General features: G+C 44.8%; 1 protein-coding gene across 1 annotated transcript in view; it reads left to right on the top strand.

Moving 5' to 3' along the window:
* Positions 1-19140, top strand: part of GPC4 (glypican 4) — a 68730-nt gene extending 49590 nt beyond the window's left edge. The window contains exons 4-9 of the mRNA XM_027741599.2: positions 6206-6371; positions 12093-12223; positions 12409-12555; positions 12955-13091; positions 15270-15445; positions 16373-19140. Of these exons, the coding sequence (XP_027597400.2) occupies positions 6206-6371; positions 12093-12223; positions 12409-12555; positions 12955-13091; positions 15270-15445; positions 16373-16581 (966 nt within the window). The 3' untranslated portion in view covers positions 16582-19140. The remainder of the gene's footprint in view (positions 1-6205; positions 6372-12092; positions 12224-12408; positions 12556-12954; positions 13092-15269; positions 15446-16372) is intronic.
* Positions 19141-21811: the final 2671 nt, after the last annotated feature.

A 21811-nucleotide genomic window follows, 5' to 3' on the forward strand; every position in this document is an offset into this window, starting at 1 on the left:
GAATGTGGACCAGACATTGGTTTAGGAGAAGCAGTGATGAAAATAATAAAACAACGAGGCTTGTTTGTCATCACAGATAATAAGGCGCTGAGCTCTCGTTTTGGTAAAAGTCGTGCCCCTTGTAACTACCATTTGAGGATCTAAAAGTTTAGTCAGAGAGCCAAGGTCCAACCTCCCTCTGTGCAGTCTTTGTCCTTGGTTTGACTTAAGGGGAATGTGACTGTAATCCTCTTTCAGGAAGAAGTTCATGTTCCTATATGCAACGAAGCTGGGCAGCCTTCAGGCGAGAGCAAACCCTGCCAGGGAAGTGACAGAAATGGAATGTGTTGCATGCATGCATTGGGAGGGGACAGAGGGGCAGCACTTCTGCTTTGTGGGCAACCGAGAAATGGCCAGAGAAGCGAAGAAGCCCTTTTAGTATAGCAGGGGGTCCTCCAAAGGGGCAGTGCTGTCCAGGCAGTGGGTTACAAGCTGCGGGGCCAGACCGAGGGGCTGCCGTGCACAAGGACCTTGCCTTCCACGTACCAAGGGCAAACATCAATGCAGCAAACAATACCAAGCACTTCTGCACATCAAAGATGACCCTGAGAAGACCTGCCAAGAATGTGACTGCATCTGCCTCAGCTCCAGCCATCCGAGGGTCTGTGCTAGGCACAGCCTTCAAAGCATGCTGGAGCAGCAGTCATCGCAGATTTAAGGGGCTGAGAGCGCGTGGATGTGGCTGTGGGTTTGGAGCCGATGGCGTCGTGCAGGAGCCCTTCAGTCCACAGGGTTGGTTTTGTTCTTTTCTTTCTTTGCCTCCCCCCTCATGGTGTGGTTCTGGTGCTAATTTTGAAAACAATGTGAGGGATAACTAAGGATGTTTTTGGTTGTAGCTGCACAGATAAATGTTCCCGCTGTTTTGCTCATTAAAGCAAACAGAACGTTGCTCGTGATCTGCAGTGTCTGAGGCAGGAGAGGCAGGTCCTGCAGAGAACAAGCTTGGTGTGAAAGGCACTTTGGTTCCAAGGGTACCAGGAGCAGGATATGCTGACCCTAGCATTGCTACTTAAGTTTTCAGAGGGAGAGGCATCCACTTGGCGCCCTGAGGTCCCCTTTACCTCTTTGGGGAAGACAAGCACATGGTGCTTCACGTCTGACGCGCTAGTGTTAGGACTGAGCAGGTTGAGTCCCCAGTGGTGTGATTCTCAGGAGCTCTGCTGTTCCTCTGGGCAGTGTCACATCTGGAGTGGGGGGAGCAAGCTGTAAATAGGGAATTGAGCATAAATGTACTCTTGAACTTTTCCTTGCAAAAGATAAAGCTGCAGCAGACATCACCATGGGGAGCGAATACTGATGAGACAGTGTCTTGCAGTTCCCAAATACCATTCCTAAATATGCTCCCTTATGCTAGACCTCAGAGGCCCAACTCTGTGGTTGAAACAGATGCTGTCGAAATTATTCATGTCCTAGCACCGGGCCAGCAAAATTGGTTAAATGCGTAGTTAATTCCAAAACACTTTCATTGGAATATTTGGGGTGGAGAAGCAAACCAAGAGCCTCCTGAGCGATCTTCTGCCTTACAGTGAGCTGAATGTCTGGACCAGTGTGTGCCAAGATGATGCTCTTGCACAACACTGAGAGAAGGAAAAAATGATGCAAATAAGGTTGTGTTGGTCCTAAAAATCGATGACACCTCAGTTGTCTAAACTGACTGCTCACCTGGAGCATCCCACAGTCAGCTTTGAAGTGTGTTTCTGAAATCGTCTTTCCATGTCACTGAGAAGTTACTCCTTTAGTTTTCCCTAGCCAGTATTGCCCTCATTTAATTTTTTCGCAAAGAAAACACAGTATAAAACAAAAGTAATTTCACTGCATTTATTTTCAGATTGTTGGATTTTTATGTTTTCTGGTGGCTGTGCTGCTGGCATGGCAACACTGTTGTTGTGTAAGCTTGGAAAATAAGAAAGCCTGAGTTATCAGTGTTATTATAAATAGTTATTAAAGCTGACAGGATTTTAAATGTTATTATTAACATTCTTAATGTTAACTTGAGGGTAGAGTGGGAGAATGAAACGTGTCTCTGGCTGGCAGCTGGTGGGAGCTCCCTGCAGGACTGTCCATAGCTGGAGCTTTGTCATCCTCTCTCAGCTATCCCTTGCCTTGGGAAGGAGATAAAAAAGAATCTGGTTGCTTTTCTGAACTTTGACTGCTTGCACAGATCAGTTTATCTTGAGTTTTGGTGGCTTTGTGATAGGCTGTGATCAAGGCATTGCACTTGATAGGTGTATACTTTAATGGTGAAGTTTCTACCTGATGTATGCATCCAGCTGCAATTGCCAGTGAGCTGGAAAAGGCTAAGGATGTAAGGCAGTTTCCCTTATGTGAGACTCTGAAATGGGATGGGTATAACAAGGTACCAATAAACCCCAGATTTTATTATGCCAAGAGCATGGCACTTTTACAAGAACATGATTTTACCTTCACCAGTCGATATGAGTAGGGGAGTTATCCCAACAAATATGATACGAAATGTTTGCATTAAGCGCAGGATTGGTTTCTTTTCACTTAATTTTTGTAAGTTGTGTGCAAATCTGTATTTTTAAGGAGCAAGTTCAATACGAATGTGAAGATTGGTGCCAAAACACATCTGTTAGCAGCTTTTAATCTTCACGTTTGACAAAGCGTATAGATATGGACAAATTGTAATTTACATGAAACCACAGGGTGATGGATTGCTGCAGTGGCATGGCATGCCATGGACAGGAAATAAATTTCACAAGATAAAAGGAAGGGACTGGAGTGCATTTGCTTCTATTAGAAGCTTTTACAGGGTACGTGTGCTGCAGCATACTAGTACCTGGACTCAGATCTAGCAGAGTAAATCCTCTCCAGCAAATAAAGCTTTCTTTGGGACTCTGCTTTATTAGAAAGGAGACTATTTGGTTTTGAGGGTCATTCTAGAGTAGAGTTTGAATGAACCTGAGTTGCTTTCCAAGATAAACACAACCCTAGAACAAAGCATATCTGGATTTACTGTTACATACAATGGTGTTTTAAGAGCTTGCACCTGGTGTGGCAGGGCCAGCATTAAAAGCTTGTGAAGAATTGCCAGTGCAACATATGGCACATCCCACTGACAGAGCCGGAGCTGATCTGGACCGGGTATGGGCCCTGTGCCAGGGGTTAAGGTTCTCATTGCAGTGATACCCAGCAGTTAAGCATTTATCACTGTTGTAATGAGGTGTAATTGCTCATAATGTTACCCAAAACTCTCTCTTAGAGGTGAACTCTGCTTGTGCCTTCCTGTTGCTTTCTGGCACCATAAAATGCCAACTCTGGACTGATGAATTTGTCCATTGTCTTCCTCTTTATCTGTATTAACTGTATTGCACACTTAACAGCTTCCCTGTGGATGGTGTCCATCACTAATAGGGCTCAGTTCAGCAGTCACTGCAGGCTGGGGTTTGTCTTTTCCATTGCCCTTTTGTGAGCACCCTCTGCTCAGCTCTGTGCAGGACTCAGAGCCACAAACCTACTTGGGGAAGGAAGCGAAACCTCATTCGCTTTTAAAATCATCCTGGGTCTTTGTTCAAAGGACCTAATCCGAGTGACCGTCGCATATCGTCTGCTATGGAACGTGGGAAAGCAGCTTCAGTTTCCCCTGCATCTGCTGGGATTCTTAAAGATCAACCCCTATGAAATATCAAAGCAGGGGATGCTGCAGGCTTGCAGCCGCTCGGCGCTCGTGGGGCGAGGGGGGAACCTAAGATGGGAAGGGGCCTCCTGGGTCATGGCTCTGCGTGTGGGTTTTTGCAATTCACTGCCATGCAATCCCTCCCATAGAGCTGCAGCTTTCCATGATAGGGTTGGGGAAGCTTCCTGCTCCTCATTCAGCTTCAAACTACTTTAGCACTTGGCTGGTACTATCAACATTTTCATAATTTTTCTTTCCAAGGAGGATGCAGAGCACTCCTTTGAGGGCCAGGAGTGCTAGAATGGCCAGGATCTGCTGATAAGCCTCAGGACTAGGCACGGAGGTCCTGGCACCTACTGCCAAGTGACATAGGAAGGGATTTTTATCAGAGAAACAAGTAAACTGCTAAACTGGAGCATCCTTCAGAGCTCGTCTCTGGGTGCGAGATGTTATTCAGTTCCCTCTTTCTCCTCGAAACTTTTTTGTTATGCAAGGACTGCACCATCTGGATGGCAGATGATACCTTTACATTTGTCTGTTTCCAGTTTTCCAGCTATAAATCATCTGATTTAGCTGGTTTCTGTTGCTTGAGCTATTCCCAGTGTTTGAACCAGCTCTGCTTTAAAGCCATGCTGTCCCAATAGGGAGCTTTCTGCTAGGGCTCCTGCTCCCACTATGCCTTCCAAATATATATATATATATAAATATAAAATGTATATATTCTCTGAAGGATCTGAATCAGATTCCACCATCACCGCAAATAGCTTTCTACATGGAGTTTCCTTTTGCTCAGCCAAACAGGCTCTTCATGGACAAAAAAAGGGTAAAATGCTGTCTGATGAACATTGCTGGCCAGCCAAAATCCAGCACTGAGCTCCATCAACTGCAGAAAACTGTCCTTCTGCCTCTCTAACCAGTTTGCTTGCCTACTGAAGGGAAATCGTGGTCTTTCTGGGGTTGTCAGAAACAGCAGATTTTTATCTATCATCTCTTCTCATAAGAAAAGAGGGTTTAAAATTCTGCTGATGTCAGCCTGATTATGTAACTTTTCTGTTTTATTTTTTTTAAAATCTGTTGCTCCTAGTTTCATTTGTTGCCACCTAGTTTTTGCACCAGAAGATCATGTTTAGTTTCTCCATATCCTTCACACCGAGATTGGCTTTGCAATAGTAAGGTCCTCAGCATGTGCGCGGTACCAGATCTTCCTCGTGTACATTCATCTCCATTCAGTCCTGTTGTCCTCTCTGCCATGAAGTCTGTTCCCAACTCCAGAGATGAGATGTGGAGGCCATCCACATCTCCAGCACTTTGTATGGAGTGACTTCCCTCTTTTTCAGGGATGTTGTGTGTCTCCTCCAACATGGTCATGGATCACAACCTATTTAGAGCACTTTCCCTAAATGCCTTACAAGGAGTCTCTAGTGCATCATTTAAAACACCAGAGACCACTTCTGTTTTGTCAGTGTATCTCTGATCACTAAATCAGAAAATCTAAATTTCCTGTTTTCCTATGTGGCTAATTAACACTTAAACTTGCTCTTGAGGGAGCTTCTCTGTTCAACACTTTAGACAGTCCCACCATGTGGTCGGCACTAGTGTGTTGGGATGGAGCTAATGCTCCTCGGACTGGCTGGGTGGAAATGGTTTCAATGAATGTTTTGAAGCTGGGCCAGAGAGTGAATCAAACATGAATGACCATGAGTCACGTTGGAAAATAGCCCTGTTGAGGGCTCAGGGGTGACATGCCTGCTGCAGACAGCTCTGCTCACACGCCCAGTGGCTGCGTGTTTGCTTCAAGGGTCCTCCCTGCCTTGTCCTCAGCTGCAGGGTTGTAGCTGCCACTTCCTTCGGGTGTGGGGAACTGTTACTTAGCGTGATGAGTGCTGAGTGTAAATGAACCCGGGTATCTGTCATGTAAATGCTGTGTTTCAGGAGTTGAATGTGAGATAAAGGAGCTGGTCTCTGTGCCGGAGAGCCCTGCTGGGCGATTGTCCCAGAAGAGCCGAGTGCTGTGTGCACCGAGGAGGAGGGCACACTCCCAGCGGGTTTGGTACGGGGACAGTGGCAGATATCCTGTCTTGGACACTTTTTCCTGAGAAATCCCAGCATCATCTTCTTCTGCACGTGGTTGCAGCAGGGCTCAGATAGTGCAGCCTTGTGTGACATCATTTGACTTGGTCACATTTTACTGCCTTCCCTGAGCTTGAGTGCTGCATGTCCCCTTGTAGTTCCTGTTCTTGCAACCCTGGGAGGGGTCCCATGACACATAAGGTGTATTGCAGTACAAGTGATGTTTTGCAGAGGTGAGGACTGTCTGTGGCCCCTGGAGTGGCAGGTACACCCAAGGAGGTGAGCTAGACCCCTTCATCCATTCCCCACATCCCTGGACCATGTAAACAGGGAGCTCTGACTGGATGGTGATGGCTGAGCCCTTGCATCTCCTCTGCACAGCTCTGTCCCATGCACCTTGGGGTAAATGTGTGGGTTAGTGACGGAGTGCTAATTTTCTTCTCTTTTTCTCTTTTAAAGGTGAACCCCACGCCACAGGGTACACGAGCACTGCTGAAAATGATGTACTGCCCACACTGCCGAGGTTTGGTATCAGTGAAGCCCTGTTACAACTATTGCTTTAACGTCATGAGAGGCTGCTTGGCCAACCAAGGGGACTTGGATGCTGAGTGGAATATCTTTATGGGTAAGGCAATATGGGTTAAAACTGCATATGAGTCTACACTGATACTATGCCCCTCACCTGAATGGCTTTGTGAGTGGCTGTGCTGAGCTGTAGCAGATTTTTCAGGTGTCTGTGATGGATATCTTTTCCTTCCACACCTCTCTATACAGCACACCTTTGCCATTCACATTAACTTATAAATAAATGAGACTTTTGTTATGCCAGTGACTTCTGTTGCAGCAAGCTTTAGGAGCATGGAGCTGCCATGTGCTTGTAGGCTTGGAGTGTCTCTTCTTGCTGGACCAAGCGTGTGTACAGTCTGTTTTTTCCATACTACTTCTTATACATTATTGTCACCATACAGCTGTCTTTTCCAAAGCCAGCTTTCTTCTTCAGCAGCCTGGGAATCTTCCTGCCAGCCATGATGAGCTTTGGGAAAAGCTGAAGACCTGGATTTTACATTAAAAAATTGAATAGGACATGTGTCTGAATCTGTTTTTAAACAGCTCATTTGGCACTCAGCCACTATCCTTTTGCACTGTTGATAGGTCTTGCGTGACGCTATGTGAGTGCTTTTGCCATCCTTTTCCTCCTGGTTGTTATTTCTCTTACGTGCTTACACACGGTATCATTCGATACATGAAATTTAGACTGAAATGTTAAATTCCTCCTTGGGTCAAGGCTCATCAGAATTGGCAATGCATCACATTTTGTGGGCACAGGCAATACATAATGTTAAATGTTTTCATTTGTGCTCCTTTTCCAGGAGGTTTGATTTATCTGTGATTGAGCATCCTTTGGGAGCAGTCGCTTCACTCCAGTTAATGTGTGATGAAGTGCACATGTAAAGTATCTGCTGCTACTGAAAAGGCTGCGGTACTCTTCCCATCCCACTCAGGGAAAAAAAAGACTGTTAGAAAGAAAAGATTTCCCTTTCATTGAGCTGCAAGATAAAAAAAAAAGGGAAATTGCTGATAGTTGGCATTTGAGGCTAGATTTACATCTTAGAATGTGTTTTTCCGTGTTTTGTGCACTGGATTTTCACTTTGCTGCTCTGCCAACTGGGTATGTGCAGGGTGTTATTTTCAGAAGGCGTTTTTTGTGTGTGTGTACTCCATATAGGGAGTTAAATGTGACACTAAATTGGGTTTCCAAGTCATTCTCTGGGAGGCTGACACCCCGCCCCCCCATTCCTCCAAGCCGTCTTTCTCATGAGAATATTAAGTATTTCAACTACAATTGTTGCTGAAATAGCTCAAAGCCAGGAGACTTGCAAACATCTAGTCCAAGTAGAAAAGAGGAATCCCATGAAAGGGAAGGGCATAATGCCAGAAAACAGACAAAAGCACAAGCAGCTAATTGCTGTAGGTGGTATGCGGCTAAAAACGAACCTCGGGGGAAACTGGCGAGCCCTGTCACACGAGACTGATAGGGACTGCACACAATAATTAAGATTATTAAACAAGACAAAATAAATACATGTGATTCCAGGTTGGAAGCAAAGCTTTCTTCTTGAAGTGCTTCCTTCCCAAGGGGCTTCCTGCCCACTCATTACTTAAGTATGGTATTAAGCTTCGTTAAGTTTATTGGCAGTATTTGCTTGGTTCCTGCACTTTGGGTTGATGCCTGCAGTGGAGTACGGATACAGAAAATTTAAGCTGTGCTTTCTTTAGACAGTTTAATAACTGAACAGGTGCTGGTTATGTTCCAGATTTTGGTTTCTATCTCAACTTTCCTCTCGAGACAAATTAAATTATGTAGATCTGGTGTTTAGGGCAGGGCATGTACCACAAATCTCTTGTGTGTTTGTGTTTAAAGATGTAAATAATTAAATAAATAAACAAGACCCCAAAAAATCCTCTCAAAACCACTCCACAAAATACCAAAACCCCACCTGCAGGAGCTCAATGCGATTTTGCATCATGAGTTTATGTACCACATTATGGCGATGATTTATTATGAGTCGAAATCAGATTTTGAACCTAGCAAATCAATTTAAAGATAGTTAAACAGGAGAACTTGCAACAAATGCTGCAAATCTATATTAATTTGGGTGCATGTGCATATGAAATACTCACATGTGTGTGTTAGTGGGTCTGTATGTTAAGTCACTTATGTAAAGCTTTTCCAAGCTCGAATATAAAGTTTGTAGGTTTTTTGAGACAAGAAGACTTTGTAATTCCTTATTTCTCCAAAGTACCATTTAAATCTGTGGAGTATGAAATAATGACCGAATTGTACTCTTTTCTCCCCTTTAACTATCTAAATTATTTCTCCCTCTATTCCTGACACAATTGTACACCAATTAGACAGGGGTATACTTTGTTTCAAACAGGCTATTGGGGGGTTGGAGCTTTCCTGAATGAACAGTGTTAATCTCCAGTGCCTTTTCATGATTTTTTTTTCCCCCACAAAGGTTTACTCTGCTCAAAGATGTCGAATTCAGGCTCCATATACATATCTGGAGTACTACTTTGTGTGCAAAGAATTTTTTTCCCCTTAAAAAAAAAAAAGATTGTTGTTAATGAATGGTCAAGGTCTTCCCCCTCCTTCCCTCCCCTTTTAAATCAGATCTTGGGGTTAAGACTGAAAACTGCCTTTTGTTCTTCAAGTCAGACAGTGAGGCTGAAGATGTGGGTTTCTGATTATTGGTGGCACAATGCAAAAGAATTGCTTTCCTTCATGAGAGCGAGGTGCTTTGTTGCCAAGGATTGTCTCAATGCCAGTAGCAAGGACAAATGTATGCAAGAGGAAAAGGGTCTTTAAGGGATGGTGCTAGATGGTTGTTTTTTTTTTCCCCCCCCAAATCCACTTGTATCTCCCCATCACGGGGAGGAGAGGCTGTCTTTGTCATGCTGTGTGTTTGTAACACATGGCCAGGGTACATTTTTCACTCTGCCAGACTTTCATGAAGCAAAGCTGAGCCACCTCGCTATGGCTTATAAATATCAATTACTTTGCGCCAGAGCTGGGGCAAAATAATTGCTGTTTATAATCAACTCCTCTCTCCCAATAATGGAAAATCTTTTTTGGGAGAGGCATGGCTCCGAAGATTCATTCCTGGTGCTGGAGCAGCATCCTCCCCTCCTGCGGGCAGCGGTGCCGGCGGTACCCGGAACCCCAGCCAGCCTTATTAACGTCAGACGGGGCTGCCAGAGGGAACTGCTGCTCGCCAGCAGCTGGGGACACCAGCCAGCTCCTGGTGGGAGGTAGAAGTTTGCAGGATGCCTCCAAAATCAAAACTGCAGATGAGGGAGAGCCCCCCACCCTCAGCCCCTTTCTCCCCTCCCTGCTTTTTAATGAAAGTTTATTTCATTTAGTGCTCCTTGCCTGTATCAATCCCAACTCCAATTATTACTTTCCTTATCTTTTCTTGCCAGCTTTGGCAGCTCTGCTGGAGGCCGAATGCATTTTCTCTATCGGCAGTCAAAGCAGAGGCTGCATTCCTGGGCTGTGATACATGGAACGCCATGGCACCCCTGCTAACAAAGAACCCAATTCGCTCTACATTCCCATGGTCTTGTGGATGGCCTGCCCGGCTCAAAGTTTACAAAGATGCCAAACAGCCAGAAGAATTGGGGTTTATGTTTCCTTTCAGTCTTTCACAAACACTTTATTGATCTGTGGCCTTTCCTGGCCACTCGAAGAATTAAGTAGTTACAAAATGGAATGATTTTTCTTTTTTTTTTTTTTTTAAAAAAGCCCTGTGCATTTTGTGTGTTTTATTATCTGTCGATTCATAATATTTTTATTTGAAATGAGCGGCTTCCTGCAAAACTGCACCGGGATGTTCTTTATGCGCGTGAAAAACCCCAAAAGCTTTGACAATGATGAACACATTTAAGTTGTGCTCCACTTGTTTACAAAAGTCTCCATTTGGTAGCACATCAAAAGCATTTTTCTCTCCTCCAGCACAATAGTATATTCATGCTAGCAGTCATTACTCAGAGATTTGAAGCATCACTTTATTGGAGCCCACCACAATACAGTCTAAGACTCTTTGTTTCATTTGTTATTACCTTCTTTTTTTTTTTTTTTTTTTTAAATGCATTTAGTTCAGACCTGCTTATAGTCCCTGACAGCTAAATTCCAGCCATGCCCTGCAACAGCTCTGTCACTGATGCTGGTGGTGTGTGCCTCCAGAACCAGGGGCTTTCCTGGGGATGCCAGCTCCTCCTGAGGTTCACTCCCCAAACAACCACACCTTGGAGGAGCTGCGTGAGTGAGAGTGGGTTAATCGACTGATAGTCCTTTGACTAACACCCAACAAAACTTTAGAATATTGAATTGTCTTTAAAAAGTGAATTTACAGGCTAGGAAGACATCTACAGTTCATGTGGGAGTTTTGGTGTTGGATTATTATTATTATTACTCGTCCTCCTCTTCTTCTTATTATTATTCTTTACATGCACACATAGCTTAATCGTATAGTTGTCACCAGTTTGTGGGGTTTTTAATGTAGTTTAACATGACTTGGGCACTAAGGCAAAGCTGTTACTAAATTGTTTGGTATGTCAAATTTCTTTATAGGGCTTTAACAGATTGCCAGAGCCCACAGAAGTTTTCTGCTTGTTGAAAATACCTTCTGCACTTAGGAGGAGGATGAATGTCATGAGAAACACTTTTCAAGATTAATAGACTAACTGTGAAACACCTGTTCTTCTTAATGGAAGGGAACAGGCGTATCTTAGGAGTGGGGAGGAGCTCCTTAGGGCCGGAGGGACTGTTGTGTCCTGACCTCCCTCATCACTCAGGCTAGGAAAAATTGAAGAATTAAGTGCAACTGGAAAAAGATGAGTCTGTGGCAGAGCATCATGAAGTGATGCAGGAGATGAGACCAGCAAATGCTTTGGGGTTGAGGGACCACAGTGAAAACTACCATTAAATTAAGGTTGTGATGGGTGAGAAGAAACAAGAGCTTAGTGCCAGGTGTGTACCTGGAGGCACCTTCTAGAGGAGAACCGGAGAGAGGATGTAAACACAATACAAGGTGAAAGCCTTAATGCCAATTGCCAATTGTAATTTCCCAGAGGAAGTGGTGGATGTTCAGTAGCTGCTGTGTTTAATGATGCATTTGATGAGGACGTGCATGTCAGCACAGGAGGAGTGACCCAGTGCTGGCTGAGGGACTTTCCTTCTCCCCTTGCCTAGAGATGTGCCAAATACATCATGAGTGCACAGCATTCAAACTGGTCTCACGCAGACTCCATCATGCAGATTGTCCATGTAATGCTGGGAGTGCAATCCTTTGCCTTCCCCAGGTGCCAAAAACCCTGTAGCTGTCTGTAAGGGAGAAATGGTATCAAGGATCATCTTGGACCCTTGGAAGTTGGTGTCTTGTGCTCAGGGCCAGCATGAGGAAGCCAGTGGCTTTGAAAGCAGTCTTGAAAAACAAATGACACAAGGCAACCTTTAATAAATGAGCACGGAGTGGAGGCTGTTAGTAATGCTTGTTCTGATGGGAGGAACTGATTACAGGCTGCTGTTGGCAGGCTGCAATGGCTCCCCCTCGTTTAACATGGCTTTTGATGTACATGAGCCCGTGGTTTGGTGCTGGCAGCCTCTAAGTGCCTGGTGAAGGTGTAGGCTCTGGGAACGGAGCAAAATGTTTCCTGGAGACGTGCACTGGTCAGAGGCAACACTGCAGTGGTTAATGTCTGTGTGCTCAAACAGTTATCCTTTGTACCCGTTATTCTCGCAGCTCCTCCATTAAAAACCTTCATTCATCTCTCTCTGTGTTAGATTCGATGCTGCTGGTAGCAGAAAGGCTGGAGGGTCCCTTCAACATTGAGTCAGTCATGGACCCCATTGATGTGAAAATTTCAGATGCGATCATGAACATGCAGGAGAACAGCATGCAGGTGTCTCAGAAGGTAAATGGGCCAAGAGGACATTTGGGATTTATTTATTCAATGTGTTTTATTTTGCTATTCTCATCAATATGTTTTTTCCTGAATGCCCTTGATGTATGATTTTGGGCAGGGGCTGGGTTGGAACCTGGAGAAGGGAGGCTTTTGTGGCATCCCATTTCATAAAATCCTTTCCTTCTCTCACATAGGTTTTCCAGGGATGTGGCCAGCCAAAAACACTTGCCCAAGGCCGGACTGCTCGCTCTGTCTCTGAAAGTGGTTTCAGTGCTCGTTTCAGACCCTACAACCCCGAGGAGCGGCCAACTACAGCTGCTGGCACGAGCTTGGACCGACTGGTGAGTGCCTGGTCCTGCTGGTGCCACTCAGGTGCTTCACACCCGTGTACCACAGTGTATAATTTTCCATTTTTAATTTATAGGGTTTCTTAATATTCCTTGGCTGTCTTTAACTCTCTGTGGGGTGTAATCTGCCCATGGCTCTAGACGTGAATTACCTCAACGCTTCTATGTCAGAGAAGTGCCTGTGCTAAGGGCTTGGCTTATGAGTAATATGTGTTTGAGGAGCAGTGTTTAATTTCGTATTAAAAAAGTAAATCAACCATCAAAACGCGCAGCCTGAAGATCTGGCCTGTGTATGTCTGTTGTGATAAAAAATACTTTCCTTACTTTGCTTTTAATGAGCGTTTGGTATTCTGGATTATGTTTTGTATTTCTTTTTTTTCTCTGGCTTAATAGGTTACTGATGTGAAAGAGAAGCTGAAGCAAGCCAAAAAGTTTTGGTCATCTCTCCCTGGCAACATTTGCAATGATGAAAAGATGTCTGTAGGCACTGTCAATGAGAACGAGTGCTGGAATGGGAGCGCCAAGAGCAGGTTTGGCGATGCTGCCTCCCCTCGTTAACCCTCTCCCTCTTGCCCCAGCCTTTCCCAGTGTGCTGGCCTCTCTCTCTGAGCCCTCTTCTCCTACTGGAGTGACTCCAGCTTTCCCAAGACATGCTGTTGCCATTACCCCTCTTGTTTTTGTAAATGAGAGAACTGGAATGCAAAGCCAAAGGGTTGTCCAAGCTCTATGTGGGGGTTTGCTTTAGAGGAGAGAACTAAGTGTAGATACCCAGATAGGGCACCTCTTCTTGGACTTAAGCCTCTTATTGGTTGTTTATGGATTTGGAGAAATGATCTGTACAAAATGCTGTATCACAGCCACAGAGCAGGGATACTTGTGTTGTCTGACAGTGCTGCTGCCCCAGTGCTCCCAGTTGGTATTTGCACCAGGAACTGGTTTCTTTGTTGAGCAAGGGCAGGGGTGATGGAGCCTGGAGACCTTCTCCACTGCTGAGGGCAGTGGCACAAGGAGGCCAGTGGTTTCATTCACACTTTTGATGGAAAAAGAGTTACAAAACTCTTTTTTTTTTTTTCTTGTAAGGAAGAAATTGCCAACACATGAGTAAGCCAAAGTTCTTCTGTCATATGGTTTATGTAACTGTTTAACTTTTATTTTGGAAATACAAGTTTCTTTTTTTTCTCTTTGCTTACTGAGGAAATAAGCACAATCCGAGATGTTCCATTAAAAAAAAACAGTTGTCCAGAGTTTTCCAGCAGTTTTTCTAAGTAATAGCAATTTTTGCCCTTGATATTTTTGGGCCACAGGACTAAGACATACTGCTTAAATTTTGCGCTGTTTTGTTTGTGCCTGAAACTCTGCCATACTTGGCTAGGGTGATGCTTTGGGTCTCTGTGACAAGAAATGGCTCTGCCTCCTGAAGTCTTGTTTATCAGCAGCTTCTACAGGGTTTTTCATAGCAGGTATCCCCAGTGTGTGCAAGGGCCACATGAGTACAGAGGAGAGATGGAGACTTGGCAGCACTGGGCAAGGAGGCAGAGGGGGGGCTGGACATATGGGGTTGTGCAAGATAATTTGATTTGCTGTTAGCATTTTCCCAGTGACTCTGAGAAGCTAAAAGTTTGGTAGTCTTCCACACTTTGGTCTCCGACTTCTTTGAAACATATAATATTGATCACAAATAATAACAAAACTACCACTACCAATAATCATCATCATTGTTACTCCCATACACAGGACAGGATTTGAGCATACTCTTCACACATATGCTTTGTCTCACTGCCTGGTCTCTAGAATCAGTAGACTGTACTAAAAGCTTTTCTCTCTCTCATGATACTGATGTTGGTATCAGAACTAAGAAAAGTAATGTTTTCTTCTGTTAAACTGATTTTTCTAGCAAGTCAGGTAGTTGGAGGAAGGAGAAATGTGTCCTATCCTTACTCTATAAGATGATGCTCCAAAGACCAGTTTCAGGAGATGTGTTCTGTTGGATTTTGTTGCTTAGTCTCTCTTTTTAACTAAGAGGCTGTACGTGTGTTCAGACCTGAGCATGCATGCCTTCTGAGGCTGAGCAGCTTGGCTCTTCCCTCCTCTGGTGTGTGGGGCTACAGGTTCTCATCTTCAGCATCACAGGTGTTTCTCCTGCTGGGGTTATTAGGGAAATTGCATCTCATGTCTGCATGGTGAGAAGCACACATTCAATATCCCAGCTTGATGGTTAAGGTGCATTATGCAAAGCCAGAATTACACGCTTACCTCCAACAGTTACTATAGGTTTCTCTGGGATAACTATGGCCTCGAAGGTTGTTTTCCCAAAAGTGTCATCTAACTGGGCATCAAGGCATCTCAGCACCTTGTTTTGCTCTGTTGCCTGCAGCAAGCTGATTTATGCTGTTGAAAGCCATTATTATTATAAACCCCAGATCTTCTTTCTCTTTTCAAGTTGGGGAGAAAATTGTCCTTCCCCTGCCTATGTGGCACAGCATAAATGAAAACAGTGTTTATTTCCACATGCTGCAGAGATTGCAGGGAGGGAAGATGGAGTAAGAAGCCAGAGAGGTGCTTTGTGAGGTTTAGCACGTGGGAAGATCACACTGGGCTCAGAGTATCACCCAGACTGAAAACAGGGGTGGCATTGCCAAGTTCCCATGCTGTCACAGGGACCCTGCCAGGCTGCAGCTCTGGTGCCAGCAGGAATGGTTTCTTTTCAGGTATGACTTTGCGGTGACTGGAAATGGCTTAGCGAGTCAAGTGAACAACCCGGAGGTGGAAGTTGATATTACCAAGCCAGACATGGTGATTCGCCGGCAAATCATGGCTCTGCGGGTGATGACCAACAAGCTGAAGAACGCGTACAGTGGGAACGATGTCGACTTCATTGACATAAGTATGTTTGCTGTGGTTCGCCTTTTGCTTTTTCTTTTTTCCCTTTTTAATTGGATTTCATGCTAACATGGGGCAGCTGGTTAACCTTCAGCTGTGGGTAAGCGTGTTGGTAAAGAGGGTGGGAAGTGGCATCTCTGACAGGCTGTGTGAAGAGGGTTGTTCCCACAGAGTCATCAAACTGTTTGCGTTGGAAGGGACTTTTAAAGGTCATCTAGTCCAACCCCCCTGCCTTGAGCAGGGACATCTTCAACTAGAACAGGTTGCTCAGAGCCCGGTCCATCCAGCCTGACCTCGAGTCTTTCCAAGGATGGGGCGCTTATCACCTCTCTGGGCAACCTGTGCCACTGTTTCACCACCCTCATAAAAAAATCTCTTCCTTATATCTAGTCTAAATCTACCCTCTTTTAGTTACCCCTTGCCCTATCGCAACAGGGTCTGCTGAAAAGTTTGTCCCCACCTTTCTTATAAGCCTCCTTGAAGTACTGAAAGGCTGCAGTAAGGTCTCACTGGGGCCTTCCCTTCTCCAAATTGAATAACCTCAGCTCTCTCAGCCTGTCCTCATAGGAGAGGTGTTCCAGCCCCTCAGCGTTTTTGTGGCCTCCTCTGGACTTGCTCCTGCAGATCCTTCCTATGTTGAGGGCAGGACTCCAACTGGGGTCTCAGGAGCGGAGTAGTGGGGGCAAATCCCCTCCATTGACTGGCTGGTCACACTGCTTTTGGTGCAGCCCAGGACACAACTGGCTTTCTGGGCTGCAAGCACGCATCGCCCAGATTTGACAGATGCACACAGCAGTCACATAACCACAGGACCCGCGCTGACATCTTGTAAATACCAAAACAGCCATTCCCTTGCCATTTCCCCCTGCTGCCTTCTGCCCTGGGGCTGCAGACAGCAGAGGAGGATAGCAGGTGTGTTTGTCTCCCACAGGTGAGGAGAGCAGCGGGGAGGAGAGCGGCAGCGGCTGCGAGCTCCAGCAGTGCTCCCCGGAGTTCGAGTTCAACGCCACCGAGGTCACTCGGAACTCCAACAAGAGCGATAAGAACGTGAACACTTCTGCCGCTGCCAGGAGCGGTCTATCGCAAGCAGCCTTGCTCCTTAGCATTTTGTTCTTGGCCATGCAAAGACAATGGAGATAATTGTGCAGCATAGGGGGGGGAAAGACTTTTATTATCAAAGGTAGAAGGCATCTGCTTTCACTTTTATACCATCTAGAGACTTTGCTTTTTAAGTTAATGGACAACAGTGTACAGTTTTTACTATGTTGCCACTGGTTTTAAGATACTGATTTATTTTTTTTTCCCTTGCTATTCTGGGAATAACAGGAACGGGGACTACCAGTCTATCCTGTTCACCAAGAGTCCATTTTAGAGGTGGATAACAAAAATGTATATACAAGCCTGTAGTTAGCTCTGCATTTGTGTCTTTATCACTTCTTTTTTTTTTTCTTTTGCTGTATTTCTTACAAAAACAAAAACCCCAGGGTCTTCTCTTGGCCTGTAACAAGTATGTGTTTCTGAAATGAGAAATATCTGTACAGAAGCAGGTTTTATTTATCATGTAATCTTATGGGGAAAAAATAATTGCCCAACAAGCAGAAAATGTTTCATGTAGTTAACTTCCCATTTATCCACATTATGTTAGTTGCCTTATCTGGAGAGAGGTTGAAGTCATTTGTCTTTATTATGTGGTAAAACAGAAGGTGAAGGCAGAGCTGGTCAGCGTGCCAAGGGCCCTGTTTGTATAGGGCATCAATGCCAGGAGCAGGTTGTGCTTGCTTTACAGGAGGTTTGGTTAAATTGGAAGGGACTACAGAGAATTCCCGTTCTGCAGACGCTAAGAAGAGATGTCATTTGCTCCCCAGGATCCTTACAATTGGCTGTAACTCCCGTGGGTCAGTTCCTGATGTGCATCCCCCATGGGAATGAGGCATTAAACTTGTTCGGTTGGAAGCAACTTGTCGTCTCGCAGATCCAAATGCCAGTTTGTGTCTTGTCTGCAAATTTGTTAGGTGAATGCTGGATTGATTTTTTTTTAATTGTTTTGGTTCTGGTTTTAAGGAGTCCTTTGTGGGAGGGTAGATGGGGGGGTTGGGTTTGTTTCTACAAGAGTTTTGTTTCCTCTCTGATGGGGGCAAAAGGGAAGGAGCAGGCACTGTTGCAGGCAGATGGGAGTAGGAGCAGGCAGGAGCTGGCAGGGCTGAAGACACCTCCTTTTTGGTGTTTGGCCTCCTGGGAGCTGATGCCCAGCACCTGAAGCTTTTTGGCACTACCTGAGACACTCTCCTCTCTCTGCCTGTGCTGTTGCAATTGGAACAGTGTTGTGGTGAACAGCAACTCATGAATAAAAGAAGTGTATATTTTTAAGAACAAAAATGAAATAATTTTTAAAAGAGTTTAGCGAAAGCAGTGTCTTTAAAAAGACTCAAAATTATTCTGCACATCTCCTGCTTTGGGTAGCCTTCAGGTCTGACTGGACACTGAGATCTGGCCAGGAGAGCAATCCAGAGAGAGAGAGGGTTTGCTCTACTCCACCCTTGTGTCATAAAGGATAATTTTCTATTTTTGTATTGAAGCATTAATTACTTGTTAGCTCAGGGTCAGCATTATATTCAACTTTATTTTCACACCAAATTTCTGCAAAGCTATAAAGACGTATTCTTGGCTGGTATAAACAATCCTGGAGGCTTAATTTTACTAGAAGTAGCCAGTTATTTATTAAAACATGATGTTAGTAGAGTTAGGGATATTCTGGCTAGATTATTTTTCTTTAGAAAATAAATCATGGAACCATAAAATTGAAAAAGTTATAAATTTATGTGTGGGAAAAAGTGGATTGTAAATAGCTAAGTTGCCTTGCAAGGAATTGGAAAATGTGCTGATACTTAGAAACTACCTCAGTTCTGAGGAATTTCCTTTCTAGCTTTGAGTGCTATTGCATTTACTTGGTAGAAGTGAATCTGGTCTCCAGTATGTAGCTGAAAGAGTTATCCCTATAGACCTTGTTAGATTGTTTTTAATTTAGAGGGTTGAACTACATCCAGCTGTTTTCTTTCAGCTAAGTTCCCTAACAAAGAGAATTTCTGAATTAAATATTACTGATGGTTTCCATGACTTTTCCTGATTTGTTTGGTTTCATGGCATTTTCTGATTGCCCTTTAATTATTTAAATGGTTCTAGCCATTTGAATTTTAATCCTGAAATAAACCTTAGATGCACTACCATTGTAAATATATCGCAGTAAGGTCTGACTGGATAACCCTTCTGGCTCATACCCAGCTGGCAGGCCAGCAGAGCTAAATGAAGAAAAAAAGAATAAAAAAATAAAACTTCTTCAGAGTTCAGAGATTGGTGGAACAAAAGCTCTTGTGTTGGGAGGGGCTGCCTGCTCCAACATCTCCCTTCTTGGCGTAAGTGTTCATATGTAAGAAAGTTGCTTGTAAATTCTCCTGCTTCTGAGCGTTTCTGCTCAGAAAAGAAAAACACTTCTGAATTTATATTTATCGTTTTACAACTAATTGCTTACTAATTATTATTCCTTAATTTGTTACAAGCCACCAATGGAAAGACCTGCCATCAATTTTAGGTGTGTCCAATTGACTTTGTTAATAGCACAGTGATCTTCCACTCTATAAAGGACAGATTTGTCACCTGGGGCTACAGGAAACAAGAGTAAACATCAATGTAGGATGATCAAAAGTTGTGTTCCTGCTTTTATTTTGTGTTTGTGTGTGAAACTGGCTCTCTGACATGAGCTTGTAAACTAAACCATACGGGTAGGGACAAGTCATACTGCTGACTTCAGGGAAAGCATGCACTCCCCTCCTTCAAGTATTTCCCTTTTTTCCACATAACCATTGCCATTATAAGCATGATTTAAAGAAAAATTCCCATACGTAGAATTAATAATTAGAGTTACTGGAGTTGGTAATGAGCTTCAAATGCAAAATGAAACAGAAAGGTGGTGTCCTTGGCAGCATGGGAGGTGCTGTCTCCCAGTGAGCTGGAACAAAAAATCCAGCCCTTAAAAGGACTTAAAGGCTTTAACAGCTCAGGTGCCTTTCCTGAAACACGTGCAGCTCAGTGCTGCCACAGCCTTGCAGTCATCACGTGGAGGGGGAAAAGCAGAGCACTTACTGGGACTGCTGCGGTCAGTGTTTCAAAGGAGAGCACATAATGGGACTGCTGTGATCAGTCTTTTGTTTTGTGCTGTGATGAGTGGTGCCCCCCCCAAGCTGGGGCAAATGACCACAGCAACAAGAGGAGCCCTTCCACACCCCAGGACAGGGTCCTACTCCTCCCCCTGGCTGAGCCAACCTGGGTTTGTCCTCACAAGCAGTGTGGGGTATTAATATCAGGAGGTGCAACCTCTCAGTACAGTGGTCATTTCTTAGACCAGATGGTGCTGAACTTTCCATCACCATCCCCTAATTGCTTTGCTGGATGTAAGCCTTGCTGGACAGGGCAAGCCCCCTCCGGTGTGGTCCTGGCTCCTTTCTCATGGTAGCATCTGGCATTGGGCATCTTGGAGCATGGCACATAAAAATCCCTTCTGTCTGTTGGGGTGCTTTTAATGATCGTGTGTCCCATAGTAATTGCCAGCCCTGTTTGTCTCCTTTCCCACAAAGCCACCCTCTTCCCTCCTACCCATAAATGTGGCAGTGTCCCCCCATGGTGACAGCAGTAGCCAGATCAGTGACAGCCAGCACCAGGGGCTGCTGCCCTGTTCATGCCCTTTGCTTGCCAGCATAAAACTGCAGCATTTTCTCTTGTCCCTGGGAAAGCCTGTGCCACTGGCACTGCTTGGAGTGGAAAACACCCGGGTCCTGCCAGCACTGGCAAGCCTGGAGCATCCTGGACACTCTGAGAACCAAGGATTGTATGTGTGTAAGCTGGTGGGCATTGCTGCTGCAGGAAATCCGAGCCTGGATAAATCCACCTCTGATTGTTGGAAGAAAATAACTTGAACTTTTGGGTTTGTTTTTTAATGCTGATGGCTTTTTTTTTCTATGTAAGCTGTACTGACTGGGATAACAGCAGTGACTCTGCCAGATGTGATGGCTAGTGGCCATCTGCCTGCAGTGGTCCTTAAGTCAACACTGCAGTGCCTGCCAGGCTGGCAGGAGGGTTGCCTGATCTCTACTGTTTTTCTTCCTTGGAATGTTCTCTAGGACTGATGGTAATTTAAAAAAAAAAAGAACACAAAAACTGTGTAGAAGGGGGTGAAAATTGATGCAGAAACATTGCAGTCCCCATCCCAAATGTGTAGTGCTGTGCTTTGTGGAATCTTCTTTCAAGTGGCTGAATTTAATGGTTTAAGGTGTCTGCAAGACACATTTTGGTTAGAGATGGTGCAATAGTGGTGGTTTTAGGACCACCTGAGTGTGAACTAACCCTAGTAATGGTTTTCACTTCTTAATAATGCTGTTTCAGCATTAAGTTTTCTGGGTTTGGTTTGCTTTTCTTGTTTAATCCTCTGCTGTGGTTTGTTTGAGGGCTTGTAACAGTGTAAATTGCCTGGGAAGACACAGCTCTTTATTGGCATGCTGTAATTCTGGGTCAAGTGTGCTCAAATTGCTGTAATTTGTATCTAATGGATTACATGGATTGGAGAGCCCTTTTATAACTGTTGGAGCAAGGAGGGGCTGCCTGCCCTGGGAGGAGGGGAAAGCATCCTGGGCATGGCCCATCCCTTTGTCCCTCTCCTCTGGAAGGGACGACTATCCTTTTCATGATCCCCTGGGCTATGCAGCCTGGCAGGGCTGGGGATCCAGCTGGGTGCAGAAGGAGCAGGCAGCCCTGAAAAAGAGGCTTTTGCTAAACCTTTAGGCAGGTTTTGGAGGATGCTGATGGCGCATCCTAATGTCGTGTTGCCTTCCTCCGGTTACTATCCCTGTGCTGTCGGGTGGATAGGTGGAGAGTAGCTGGTGGAGATGCTTTTCCTCCTTGAACCTGCTCTGCCTCATTGCCCTTTGCCCTTTTGGTCTCCTTTTCAGCCTGCTCACTGTGTCTTGGTCTCGTGGTTCCTTTCTGACCTGGCTCCTTTTTCCCAAATCTTTGCTGGCTCCTTTTTCCCAAATCAGACAAGGTTGCCCCTCTTATCTATGCCCTGTGTTACAGCAGGAGCAGGGCAGCAGTGTGTCTTAGCCATGGACCTTGGTCATCCCCTGCAAGCTATGTTCATTTAACCCTCAGCCAGAGATTCCTGCAACTGTTAAAATGGGTTTGCATCAGTAGATTTGCCTCAGTTGTTAGTCATTGACATGGTTTAGTGGTGGACCTGACAGTGCTGGGTTAATGGTTGGACTTGATGATCTTAGAGGTTTTTTCCAACCCTATGATTCTGTGATTCATTTCAACAGCCAGGTAA

The sequence above is a fragment of the Pipra filicauda genome, unplaced genomic scaffold (genome assembly GCF_003945595.2).
Source record: "Pipra filicauda isolate LSUMZ 115617 unplaced genomic scaffold, ASM394559v2 scaffold58_size5111680_pilon, whole genome shotgun sequence".
Classification (NCBI taxonomy): domain Eukaryota; kingdom Metazoa; phylum Chordata; class Aves; order Passeriformes; family Pipridae; genus Pipra; species Pipra filicauda.